The 14,321-nt window shown below is 36.5% G+C and overlaps 2 protein-coding genes across 5 annotated transcripts in view; both read right to left on the bottom strand.

Annotated features, from left to right (window-relative positions):
* LOC130917807 (suppressor of tumorigenicity 14 protein homolog) overlaps window positions 1–8,553 on the bottom strand; it is a 48,789-nt gene extending 40,236 nt beyond the window's left edge. The window contains exons 1-2 of the mRNA XM_057839527.1: window positions 8,264–8,553; window positions 3,664–3,823 (exon numbers count right to left, since the gene is read on the bottom strand). Coding sequence (XP_057695510.1) covers window positions 3,664–3,823; window positions 8,264–8,305 — 202 coding nt within the window. The 5' untranslated portion in view covers window positions 8,306–8,553. The remainder of the gene's footprint in view (window positions 1–3,663; window positions 3,824–8,263) is intronic.
* A 3,233-nt stretch (window positions 8,554–11,786) lies between these two features.
* Window positions 11,787–14,321, bottom strand: part of LOC130916983 (amyloid beta precursor like protein 2-like) — a 191,277-nt gene continuing 188,742 nt past the window's right edge. For all 4 annotated transcript variants that reach the window (XM_057837997.1, XM_057837999.1, XM_057837998.1 and 1 more), the window contains one exon: window positions 11,787–14,291. In XM_057837997.1, the coding sequence (XP_057693980.1) occupies window positions 14,190–14,291 (102 nt within the window). In that variant the 3' untranslated portion in view covers window positions 11,787–14,189. The remainder of the gene's footprint in view (window positions 14,292–14,321) is intronic.

Here is a 14,321-nt window from a genome sequence, read left to right as displayed (position 1 = left end):
TTCAAGAACTGTTCGGATTTCTAGCCATCAGCTACCTTGCTGTCCTCAACAATGTGTTGGAATAAAACACAGGGGGCGGATTGAGGGTCTCAAATATGGATGAAATGAACAATTTCGTGTATATTGACACTTGACTCTAATCAAATGATGTACAGTAGACGTGCTGGGGTCCACATTTTCGCAGGCAGCAATCTGAGCAGTTCTTGAACGCGACACGAGCAATACATTGCTAATTTGCACACGACCGCAACCTTCTACCTACGTACTCCTTTCCTACTGCTACTTGAAACGCGCGGTAGGTAGGATGCGTGCATAAATGTAACAAAAAGGGGAGAAGCTTCCACTTATGCACATTTATTCACAAAAAAAATAAATAAATAAATAAATCCACCTTGACCACTCGTCACTCGGGAGCTCAGCGGTTCGCACATATGCGTTCGCAGATTAACTCCAACATAAACGTAAGCAGCAACAGAAGAAGAACATATTCAATGTAAATAAAGCAGCGCCACCGCGTGGTGGATGTCAGGAGGAACACCATTTAAGGAAGTGTCTGTTACAAACTCCGCCCGACGACGTAAAAAAAAAAAAAATGCGATATTGGATAACTTCTCGGGGCAACCCTGACGATCTCTTACGGCACACTGGTTGAAAAACACTGCATTAGAATACAGGTAATCCCCGGGTTACGACCGAACCGACTTACGTGATTTCGACTTTACGACGCCTGAGTCTCGTCTATTTTTTTTCTTTTTCTTTTTAAATTTTAAACGACTCTTGTTTTGTGATGCGTGCTTTATTTTGGCGCAGGAAACTTAGAACAGGAAGCAAGCGCATGTACAGATGCGTCGCCCATCCCACACACGCACAGACATAGCAGCCGTGACAGAGGTGACAGCCTGCGCGCACATTTGTTGCTTGTGAAGCATCCAGAGGCTGTATATAACCCCTTTTTGTACTGTTTATTGTGTGTTTTCAATTGTGGTCGAATACTTGGGACGAGTTTATGTGATTGGTCGCTCGTAAGCCAGGGACCACCTGTAGTGTCTACGCTAGCTCACTGACTGTCATTGACTGGACTGGACGTCTAGTTACGTCAATGGCACTGAAACCAGAGCATTCACAGCCAGTGCCTTGTGAGCATTTACAGGTTACCTCCTTTTAATTTTGAGTCACTTTCTATTCATTCTTGAGTTGCTTTCTTTTCTGTAACCCAAAATCAACAGGAAGTGACATGCAAATTCCCCAAAAGGAAAAGGAAGTGAACGAAATTCATCAGAAAAAGACGTGAAATGCCCCAAAATGAACTTATTGCGTGGCATTGGCTAACACTGACAGCCAAAGACGTCCAATCTGTTTGAAGTGAAATAGATTGGATGTCTACTAGTGATAAACTCATTCCAATTCACAGAAGGACAAAAACAGCGTGTTTTTCTGTTTATTAGTTTTTCCGTTTTGTTGTATCGTGAGATTATCATTATCGTGAGCCTTGTATCGCAAATCGTATCGTAAGCTACCCAGAGGTTCCCACCCTTAATTGACAGTCCAACTTTTGGTTTAAATGCACATTTACATAAACTGTAAAGCCGAGGAAGCTTTTCAAAACACGAGAAGTCGCCTCCGTAAAGCGCTCAAACGACAATGTTTTCAAATAAAAAGGCATCCGTTTCTTCTTTTTCATTGTGATGTCTAGGAATCCTTTGGGATTGCTCGATGTCAATGCTAACGCCTCCGTCATAAGAGTACGCATGAAGAAAAAGGGCTCAACTTTCTGACGGTTCATCAAAAGCGTCTTAGTGGAAGAAAAAGTTTGTGATGTGTATTTTTATTTCTGTTTATTCTTTCTGGGCTTTGATATTCGTTTCCCAAACACCACAGTAGTTTTAGGGCCACACAAGGAAAAAGAATATGTCTACCAGAGTGAAGTCGTATTATTGTGAGATTAAAGTTGTAATATTATAAGAATAAAGTCATGCGATGTCCTATTATGATATTGCAGTCATAATATGGCCAGATTAAAGCCATAATCCTACATACCCTTATGAGAAAAAGAAAAAAAAAGAAAAAATGTTATGTAATTTTACGTAATATTACAAGACTTAAGTCGCAAAATTATGAGAATAAAGGCATATAATGAAATATTTCGAGATAAAAATCGCAATTTACGAGAAAAGTCGTAATATGATGAGAATAAAGTGCTACATTGTCATATTACAAAATGAAAAAAGTAATATGAGAAAAAAGACGTAATATTATGAGAAAAAAGCCATCATGTAATATAATTTTATGTAATATTACAAGATTAATGTCCTAATATTATTAGAATAAGGTGATAGTTTTGTCGTGTGATGAGATTAAAAAATTAATATTCCAAGAAAAAAATCGTGATGTTTTGAGATTAATCACATCATATGACAATGTATGAATTTAAAGTCGTAATATTACGAGGTCAATGTCGTGATACTACATAACATTACGTAATATTACGAGACTAAAGTTGTAATAGTATGAGAATAAAGTGATATGTTGTAATATTATGAGAATAAAGTGCTACGTTTTCATATTACAAAATTAAAAATGTAATATGAGAATAAAGTCATAATATTGTAAGAAAAAGACGTAATGTAAAAATTTTATGTAATATTACGAGATAAAAGTCGTAATATACAAATTAAGTAATTTGTTGTCATTAAGTAATTTGTTGTCATTGTACCAGATAAAAAACATATTACAAGATATTACAAAATCCTAATAATAAATATCATGAATTACGAAAAAAATTACGAGATTAATATTGTGATACTACGTAACATTACGTATTATTAAGAGACTAAAGTAATAATTTTAGGAGAATAAAGTGATGTTGTAGTATTAGACATTGAAGTCGTAATATAACAGTTAACGTCGTGAAACAGCGTAATATTACGGGACTAAAATCATAATATTACTTGATTATAGTCATAATATTATGGGAATCAATAAACGTAATATTACAAGACAAAAATGTTATTTACGAGATTGAAGTCATACGTCGTCATATCATCAAAGTCGAAATACAGTATTATGAGATGTCGTGATACTACGTAACATTACGTAATATTACAAGAGAAAAGATGTTATACGAGAAAAAAGACATAATGCAGCGTAATATAGAGATTAAAGTAGTAATATTACCAGACCAAAGTCGTAATATCGCGAGAAAAAAAGTCATTATATGTGGTATCTTTACATAATATGTATAGAAGCAGTGCAGCTAATTTAGCTAAATTAGCAACCACGGCCGTTATATAGCGCTTCTCTTCCTCAACTGAACTGAACAATATTGATAGCATCTTGTTTGTATTTTGGAACCGGTTTTACAAATAAGGAAAGCCTTAGTCTTTTGGCACAGCTACATCAAATTATTATCAATATTATGATTTATACGAATGCTTTGTTGTAGCTTTCAGCCAGTACTATTTAACAAATTTAGCTAAATTAGCCGCACTAATTCCATGCGTATTCCACAATGTAAATATATGTAATATAATGACTTTAATCTTGTAATATTACGACTTTATTCTCGTAGTCCTAATTTTCCCCCCTTCTTTGTATAGCCCAAATACAATACAGAAAAAGAGGGGTGAAGGTGAATGTTCATGATTCAAAACGGCGCACACTTACAATGGAAATGCCAGACCAACAAGCCCGCCATCAACGCTATGACGACGCATAAGACGAGCACTCCGATGACCGCGCCCACCTTGCCCGGTCCTTTCTTCTTCTCGAGCTTTTTGTTGTCCGACGCCGGCAGGAACTGAACGTCAGCGTCCCAGTCTTTGTCCTGGTAAAAAGTTAGCAAAGTGAGTCAGAACTAAGACTGTATTATATCATACCGGCGCCAATCAGGCTCAGCGGCTGCCATTGACAGTAATAGACGTCCAATCCATTTGAAGTGGGAGGCCCGGTAGCGAATGATTCGTTCATTTTTTTTAACTTACATTTCGTGGCTTCTTCTTCTTAGTTTAATTGAAAATAATGTGCTGCTTTTCCTGCTGGGTGTGTATTATCATCACAAAGTTGGCGATGTCTTTGTAGACACTACAATATGTGCTCATCTGTCTATCTTCATTCGAAATTGTTGGAAAACTTTTATACTTTTGGACTAAAACTTTGGATTTTAAAGACGAAAACATAACTGTCGACTGGAACTAGATGAAATTTGTAGTGCTGCAACAATTAATCGATTAACTCGAGTATTCGATTAGAATAAAATATTCAAATTAAATTTTGTTGCTTCGAGTATTCGTTTAATTAAAGTAGTGTTGTAATGGTTTATTTTGCATTTAGTTTTATTGATTAAGGTGGATACACTGCCCTCTGGTCTGCCTAATTTCACGTGGCTGAATCCAACTGCTCCCTGTTAAGACCAACGTAAGCTTTTGTTTGAGCTAATGTTTTTAATTCATTTGTAAATTAAAGTTCATAAATATATTTAGGCGTTTTTGTGGGAATATGTGTCTGAACCATTTGTTAAGAGCATTGTAAAAAAAAGTTAGCATTTTATAGCATTTAAGCTAGCGGACTTTTGTTATGTAAGTTAGCCAATTGTTCTGTTGTTGTACATAGATCCACATTTATTTTTATTTTTTTACCGTTTGAGGCTCAGCTCAGGTATTTTTAATTATTCATGTTCCTAATCCGATTATTTGATTATTCGAACTAACTAGTTCTGAACTAAAATACTACTAAAATAATTGATAGCTGCAGCCCTAGAAATTTGTATGAAAATTTGTTGACTAAAACAAAACGAAGATGAAAACATTTTGAAATGACCGAAATATGACGAAGACTAATAAGTATTTTCGTCCAAAAGACTAAGACAAAAATTAAAAGGGCTGCCAAAAACAACACTGCCTTCTAGCATCTATATTTGCTGGATCGCCATATTGTGAGATAATCGTTAAGTCCGCCTTATAAGGCAAATTGTATTGTGAGATACCCGGAGGTTCCCACCCCAAGGCGACACTGCCATCTACGGGTGATGTTTCCCCCAGTGGCGTTTGCATGTTCTGTGGCTGTGTAGGTTTTACTACTTGAACATCCTCAACACATTAACATAGGGCTGTAGTTATCTATAACTTTAGTAGTCGATTAATTAATCTATCAGCTAGTAAGTTTGAACATAGACTTCATAACCTATTGACATGGCACAGGAAACGGGGCCCATTCGTAGGGAGCGTCTTTTCAAAAACTTCAAATTCAAATATTTACAAAATCAAAGCTGCTACTGACTTAAAAGCGGCATCAAAAATTCAAAGTCGTTCCCTTATAAAATCCCGATTAATTATTTTCTATATAGGTATAACACAACTTAAAATGGTTATAAAAGTCTCAGATTTTACACTAGATGCACAAAAATCACCAAATGCAGAGACAATCACCTATATTTTCAGGATCAATAGCAATATTTAACATATACGTTTTTTGACCAAAATAGCAACTTATTATTTATCTTTTTTATTTATTTATTTATTTTTTTTTACTGTTTTCAACAGCTAATAAATCACTTAATTTAACATCAGAAACGTAATACTTGAGGAAAACATGCAGAATCAATCATAAATAATATGTAAATAGATATTTAATCAATTCTACGCACAATCACAACTTATTATGGAATAGAATATCTCTGTATTATCATTATACACAATATACCGTTAGCAAATGATGCTAGCGGCCGCCTGGCGTGAACAGCTTTTCTGGCAAAAATTCTTGTGAATAAATGCTTAAATCCCCAAATTCTTCATAGATATGGACGTAAAACAGTCTCGATTCTTGGTCAAAAGCAATGAAACCGTACAGTTCGCGTTTATTTTACGTATATTGACGAAGCACCATGCTACTCTGTTGGCGAAAGAGGCTAGCGACCGCCTGACGTAAAGGCAGCTTTTCTGGCAAAAATTCTAGTGAATAAATGCTTATATCCCCAAATTCTTCATAGATATGGACATAAAAAAGTCTCGATTCTTGGTTAAAAGCAAAGAAACCGTGCAGGTAGCATTTATTTCGCATAAATATTGCCAACTATGAGGCTGGTCAGTTACGAAAATTAGCTACCTCAGACAACATTCGTTCATTCGCTGCCATCCCTCCCAGTTCAAACGGATTGAACGTCTACTCACGATAAACTCATTCCAATTTACAGAAGAAGCTTGTTTTTCTGTTTATTAGTTGTTTGTAGAATATCCTCAAATGATTTCCTGACCAATGTATCGATAATCGTTGCATCGCCATATCGTCAGACCATCGTTATCGTGAACTTTGTAGCGCAAATCGCATTGTATCGTGAGGTACCTATACGTTCCCACTCCTATTGGGCCCACACCTGAACTAAAATAGTTGGTAAAAATTGGTTTCAATTGCTCTTTATGTCTCCTTAGGCAGAGGGTTCACTTAATTATTTTTCCCCCTTCTGTCATTGTTTGCATGTTATCCTCATTAAAATATGAAAACCTACTAATGTTTGGATGGTTTTAGTTAAAGCAGACATTGTTTTTACATCTGTGTGATTTTGACAAAGATCAGATCACGTTTGATGGTGATTTTATGCAGAAATGTGAGAAATTCCAAAAGGTTCAGGTACTTTTTCATACCACTTTACTCGGGTTAATAGATTTATCGTTGCAGCACTAACTGAACTAAATTGCCTACGCTCCCAATCCAATTGAACTCTCCAATCTCAGTGTTTATGTTGATTGCCCAACAGAAAGTAAGCACCAGCAAGTCTCTGCTTGCGTATTCAAAGAATGTCTTCACCCCTGTGGTGACCAACAAACCCAGCATCTCCAAATAGACAAAACAGGACCGAAAAACCATCTTTCGGTGACGTCAGTCACACCAATTGTCAACAGTTTCAGTGCGCGGTCATGAAATTAAAGAAATTTGATGCGTGACTCACGATTACTGAGCTTTCCTCTTGGGGGTGAGATAGTAAGAGGTTTCAGCAAGTCATATCCAGTCAGACCTGCTGGAAACGAGCCGAGGAGCGCAACAAAACAACTTTGTGATGATGACCCGCGAAAATCTGAAGTAATAAGACTGTTTAAGCAATCATGAACGCCTTCATTCCAGTGAAAAAAGGCATTTTGCCATTCTTGGCCGAGTCAATAGACGTAAAACGCAAAACTAAATCATGATACGGAACAACATTTCAAAAGAAACACTCAAAAACAAGAAAAAAAATCAGCTTTCCCAGTCCATATTGGATTGAACGTCCACTACTGTCAATGCAATGATTTACTTACAAGCATTTGTTTTGAAATTTACAGTAGTTTCACTTTGTGAACAAAAATAATGAAAAACATGGAATTGTCTACCCTACCATATTGCTACGAACGTTTTTGGCTAACGATCTAATTTCTTGAAAGTTAACGTATTACTTTTCAAATTCATTATGGATTTTCCTTCACAATACATCAGTAAATAAAAAGATAACTCACCAGGAATGACGTTAACGCCAACAAAACAAAACCTTTGGCCTTTCGGTACACCGACGAGCAATAAAATTAGCGGCATTGCTAGCATCGCAAAAATCAGCGAGCATCACTTGCTTCATTTGGGAGATTCTAGTAGATCTGTATTACTTACGAATAAATTGACGGAAACGCAAAAAATCGATCAACATCATTTTTTAGATCGTAGCAGATGATATCGTCAAATATCGTATCGCGCCGTCAAGAAACTGATCATTTACATCCCTGCTAATAACGTGGACACATTTTGTTGGATGAAAACATCTCACAAATGGACAATTTGGATTGAGTCTTGAATACATGAGCAAATCATTGCATCCAATTATTTTTATTTTGAAGGCGTTCTGGTGTTTGAGTCACTGCAACAGGGACTCCAGGAACAAGTTCCAACAAGGATTGACGAACAGGAGGAATTCAGAATCGGGTCTGAACCTCCACTAAGGCTTCCTGACTCCAATTGGGACCAAAATGTCAAAGCATCTGAGCACATATTTAGTGTTTACTGTACACAAACTCATGTATTGCCTTTCCTAACCTGACTAACTCTGACTCTTAACTATTTGGGTCAAATTCTACCTGTTGTGACATTTGGCAGAATAAAAACCAGAGTTAACCTTCATTTTTAAGAGCATAAGTGACGTTTTAAGGAATTTTAGATGTCCGAGAAATGTGTGTAATGACGTCACGGGAGAGGTGAGTTCAATGTCAGTGCTCATTGATTTAAAGCGAATCAGAACTGGACTTCTTACCTGGGTGGGAGTGTACCTCAGACCACTGTCCATGTAATCCATTAAAGTTGTCTGGGTTAAATAGGAAGTAGAAATAAAAACACCAGATCCGCCTTCGTCGTTGTTGCTAACCTCCTCTTCCTCCTTATTCAATCCCTTTGTGTTCTTTCGTGATTAGCTTTCAAATCTCCGCGGTTTCCTGAAGTTGCAACGCTTTCAATTCAAACGCTCTCAATGTTGTATTTAATGTAAAAACTCAGTTTTATGTGTATGTCTATAGGTGTCACGCGTATATAGGTCGACCGGGCGTGTCCTACAACGACCAGGTATGAAGTGAAACGGCAAAAAAAAAAAAAAAAAAAAAAAGTCTTCCGGTAAATTCAGGTTTCAGTGGGCGTGTCGCGCACCTGTTTGTGCTTCCGTGTTTACCTGGGACTACAAAACGACACTTTTACACCTTTTAACAGCAGGTTTAACCGTAAAACAACAAACTAAACGACTCTAACAAGATGCATTCACGTTTCAAGAACGCTAAACGTGCACAATTTGAGACAGGACTGCATTTTGTGACGTGAGATTCCAAAACAAGTAGGGACTACTTTTCTACGCGGATTTACAGTGTTTCAAAATTTGGGCACCTGAGCGCGGATTAATTGATTTTAAAACTGGTGCTGGCTAAATATAGAACCGGAGTTGTCATGTGGTTTATTTCGGTATCGGATGTGTGATTTAATCCTGAATTTAAAAGTGATTCACCTGTGCTGACTCAACTTCTCCTAGCAGTGACGCATCAGGTTTCAGTTTGGATGTGGGAGAATTTGTGCTGGAAAAATAGGAACAAAGAATACCTGGATTGCAAAATGGGAACTAATGGGTAGCAGTTTTGTATCACTATTGTTTTGCAAATTTTGTTCGGGTTAGTTTAAGATATACGTCGTAGCTGAACCATTAATGTTGTATTTTGGCTTCAACATTTTTAATTTAAAGTGTTTGATTTAACTCCTTCCCTTATTGTCATTTTTAATTTTTAATTATACTTTTTTTTTAACTTGATCACGAGTGGACGTTCCATTTCCAACACAATCCATTTGAACTAAAAGACGGCGGTGGAAAAATATTTCTTTTAATTTTTTTGACTGATTTTTTTTTTTGCTGGTGCACACAAGCTAAGCAATGTGGGTGTTGCCAGTGGCATTTTTGACCTGGGCAACTAGACGATTTGCGACTGGAGTTGCTAATTAAAGTTTACAATGATTGGCAGGCAGTTAAGGTTTGATCTTGCCAGAGACGCTTGTAAGCCAAGATTTCAAAGCGTCGCAGTTGCTGTGGCAACTCATTGTGTGTAAGTGAGCAGCTTGAGCGGATTTGAGTGGACTCACTCGATGCATTTAATAAAGACAAGCATTTCTCTAGTTTTTTTTTTGCAAATGGATTGGGCGTCTACTTTTTGTTCTTGTTGAAAAATAATTTGGTGGGACAGTAACATGTTTAAAACCATTAATTAAAAAAAAAAAAAAAATATATATATATATATATATACACACAGTAGGGCTGCAGCTATCGATTATTTTAGTAGTCAATTAATCGATGAACTAGATAGTTTGAATAATCGAGTAATTGGATAAGGAACATGAAAAATTAAAATACCTGAGCTGAACCTCAAACGGTATAAAAAAAATAATAAATATGGATCTAAGTACAACAAAAGAACAATTGGCTAACTTGCATAACACAAGTCCGCTAGCTTAAATGCTATAAAATGCTTTTTTTTTTTTTTTTTACAATACTCTTACCAAATAGTTCAGGCAATATACTTACGTTGGTCTTAACAGGGAGCAGCTGGATTCAGCTATGTGAAATGAGGCAGACTTTTGGGCAGTGTATCCACCCTAATCAATAAAACAAAATGCAAACACTTTCAAAATATACCATAAAATGCCACTTTAAACGAATACTCGAAGAAATAGAATTTAATTTGAATAATTTTTTTAAATCGAATACTCAAGTTAATCGATTAATCGTTGCAGCACTAATATATACATTAATGTATATACATAAATGTTTGTTTCTTTTAATTATACTTGAATAAGAATGAATAAACACATTGAAAAAAAATAATTAAAAAAAATGGAGGTGTGGGGGGTGCTACTTCGTGGTTTTTCACTTATCCCAGCAGGTTCTGGTCCCCATTAACAGCGAAAAACGAGGGATCACCGTACTTAGCACAACCCAAAACCTAACCGCAGTATTTGCAAAGGATGCTACATTTAAAAACACTATCAAATCAGTTAAAAGTGCACAACAATAAATATGGGCAAGAAAATACTAATTTAACATACCAAACATTACGAAAATATTGTAGAAATACGAAAGAAAATGTGGAATATTGTACTTGTGACTAGTTGGCTCAGATGTGTTGACCACTACAGAGGCTCCGGTTAGAGCGCACAGGAGATGAAATGTAATACTTTTTTGCACTCATGTGCAGGTGTGCATACATGCATGTACACACAATTAGTATCTAGTGAATAACATACAAATATATAGTCAACATTCACAAACCGTTTAAGGTGTTCATCTTCGTAAACATTAAACAATATAATTTTAACTATAAACCAACTATTGTAAACATTTGGAAGCTATCTCCCTTCAAACCACTACATTCATGGCTCACATTAATTATTTTGATAATATGCTAAAAGCCGTAGCCAATAAAAAAGAAGCTAACGACTAACAGTTTTAAAAAAAAAGCCAAAAAAACTCATTTAACTCAACTAAAGTGGGATGAAAAAGTATCTGAACCTTTTGGAATTCCTCACATTTCTGCATAAAATCACCATACAGTGGGGCAAATAAGTATTTAGTCAACCACTAATTGAGCAAGTTCTCCCACTTGAAAATATTACAGAGACCTGTAATTGTTAACATGAGTAAACCTTAACCATGAGAGACAGAATGTGGGAAAAAAAAAACAGAAAATCACATTGTTTTATTTTTAAAGAATTTATTTGCAAATCATGGTGGAAATTAAGTTTTTGGTCAATACCAAAAGTTCATCGCAATACTTTGTTATGTACCCTTTGTTGGCAATAACGGAGGCCAAACGTTTTCTGTAACTCTTCACAAGCTTTTCACACACTGTTGCTGGTATTTTGGCCCATTCCTCCATGCAGATCTCCTCTAGAGCAGTGATGTTTTGGGGCTGTTTGTTGGGCAACACAGACTTTCAACTCCCTCCACAGATTTTCTATGGGGTTGTGATCTGGAGACTGGCTAGGCCACTCCAGGACCTTAAATATTTGTTGCCCTGGCTGTGTGTTTCATCTTCACGTCTCATCTGCACTGCCCTTGCTGATGGAAGATTTTCACTCAAAATCTCTTGATACATGGCCCCATTCATTCTTTCCTTTACACAGATCAGTCGTCCTGGTCCCTTTGCAGAAAAACAGCCCCAAAGCATGATGTTTCCACCCCCATGCTTCACAGTGTGTATGGTGTTACTCGGATGCAATTCAATATTCTTTAGAAAAGAAAAGACCACACATTGGACTGTAAGTGGTGACTTTATTGACATGTCCTCCCCTTAACCAGAAATAAGCTTGTTAACGCCACTCTCCGATGACTAATAATACAAACCAAATACAGCATATACAGTATTAGCCGCATGTGTGTGTTGTCTTGCCACACAGTCAAACAGGCATTTATAGTTACAAGACTGAAGCTGTTTTTTTTAAGGGGAGGGGTGGGTGCAGTACTGTCACAGGACGAGGAACAAATAGAAAAAGAATATATATTTAAAATATCATCTTATGTATCAGAACAATGCACACCAGCACAGAAAAAAGTCCTCCTGAAAGAAAAAGCTTTGATTGTAACAACGACTATACAAAGACGGCAAAATGAGATTTTAGTTCATATTTCATGACAATTTGGAATTTTGGGGACGAAAATGGAGGTTGTTTTGTAAATATCTGTTTATGTACATTTTTATGTTGAGATACATGCTTTGTTTTTGCGGGAAGGTACCACTTTTTAAAATGGTTGGGGGAGGGGGGGTTAACCCTTTATAGGGCACTGATGGAGCTCATTGGCTGCCATTGTCGGCGTTTGACATCCAAGCCATTTTGACTGGGAGGGCTGACTTTGTCGAGCACTGTCAATGGATGCCAATGAGCTCAATATGACATAGAAAAATAATTCTAATAAATTAAAAAAAATCAACATTTTAATGTCATTAACACTAAAAAACCCAGCAGAGGCCGACTTGGCCTTTCCCAAGACAAACACTAATATTTCCTAGCAATGGCAGATTTGGCCTCTCCTCCGTGACTCGTGATAGTTTGTGTCAGTTCAAGTCACGCTACATTTATTTAATTAACATTTATTTTTGAAGTTTGACACTTTTTACACATTTTTAAAATTCACTTCTCCTATACTCCACACACGACGACAGAAAAAATGGCCCAAATGTGTACATTGTTTTGAAGGAAAAAAAAAAAACGTTTTAGAACTGCAATTTGAGTGTAAAGCAGGAATTGTGTCTATACTTTAGAAGGACTTAATCAGGGGCATGGAGCATGGATTGTGGTCATTGTGCCTGAAGTTAATGTATGTCTAGTGGTTGCATTTCCATATGAACGGCGGTTGTCTGTCCAGCAATGACTTGCCAATTCAAAAGCACTTGGGTCATTTTCTCCCCCTCTGGGATTTCTGGGGGAGAGGCCATATTGGTCATTGTTTGGGACTAGTAGGAGTACCAGAATTCTCAGGGACTCCTAGTGTTAATTATGTTTATATTAACATGCAAGAATTTATAATTGTATTTATGCAAAAATATAGAAAAATACATGTAAAAATTAGTTATGATCAACAATTGAAAAAAAAATGTTTAAGTTCAATTTATTTAAATAGTCACTTGCCCTATAAAGGGTTAAGTTTAAGATGGGGAAAAAAAAAACCTAACAATACTTCATCCCCTAACAGTCCAAAATAGAACATTCCATCTTACATTCAACAAAAGTTGGTAGTGTGGCAAACCTTGTTAGCTCATTCAGCGCCATTGACGATCTAACGATTCCTCCTACTTGAAATAAATTGGACATCTATCGCCGTCAACAGTAGTGAATGAGTTAATAACATTTGAAATGTAGAAATACATTTCTATTATATCATCTTGACATCCATTTTCAATAGTGTTTGTCTTTTTCAGTGTACTTTATAAGCCTAGCGGGCCACCAGGCGGAAACAGTTCTTTACCATTGTACTGAATCGCATTGTATTTTTGTGTTCGTTAACTTTTTCAGTGCCATTTACGGGGCTAGACGTCCAATCCTGTGGCGTCCGATCATCCTCCTTAGTTTACCACTAGTAGACGTCCATTCTTTTTGAACCTGAAGGGCTGACAGCGCTTAGCACCGTCAATGGCATTCAAAGAGTTAAAAACTGCATTTCAAGACTGTAGATTTTTGTAAGACTCTTCGTTTACATAATTGGTTTATAATTTATGATAGCGCACGATAGTCAACATTTCAAAAATTCCTGTCAATTTTTATTTTTTTCCCCTCAAAAATTGGTGGGAACACTGCTATATTGCTGCAAAGAACCTTCACATACAATCGAACCATTGAAGGGGAAAAACCAAAAATGGCGGCCTCAGTTCCGTCGTAAAAACATGAAAAGAAGCATTTGATTCACATCTAAAAAAAATTTTCACAAAAAAAAAAAAAATCATAAATGTGATACATCTTTGATCCAAGGTAATGGAAATGATGAGATAACAAAGGTGAAAAATAAAAATAAAAAAGGAAAAAATAAAATAAGCGCGCTATTGTACAATAGTAGAAGGGTTGTTTTTGCGTGTATGCAAATGAGCTCATCGTGTTATCATCATTTTGTTATGGAATTATTGGTCAGTAGTACGCAGCAGTGGGCGGCGCCCCCCTCAGGTTTAAATCTGCATCTGCTCCAGGTATTTGTAGGTGGGGTTCTCGTAGCCGTGGTTTTGCATTTTGTTGAGGTGGCGCTCTTCGGGCGTCAACATGGGGTCCACCTGACACACACACAAAAATAATGATGTCAT

Source organism: Corythoichthys intestinalis, chromosome 6, assembly GCF_030265065.1.
Source record: "Corythoichthys intestinalis isolate RoL2023-P3 chromosome 6, ASM3026506v1, whole genome shotgun sequence".
Lineage (NCBI taxonomy): Eukaryota > Metazoa > Chordata > Actinopteri > Syngnathiformes > Syngnathidae > Corythoichthys > Corythoichthys intestinalis.
This window is presented reverse-complemented; position numbering and strand designations above follow the sequence as displayed.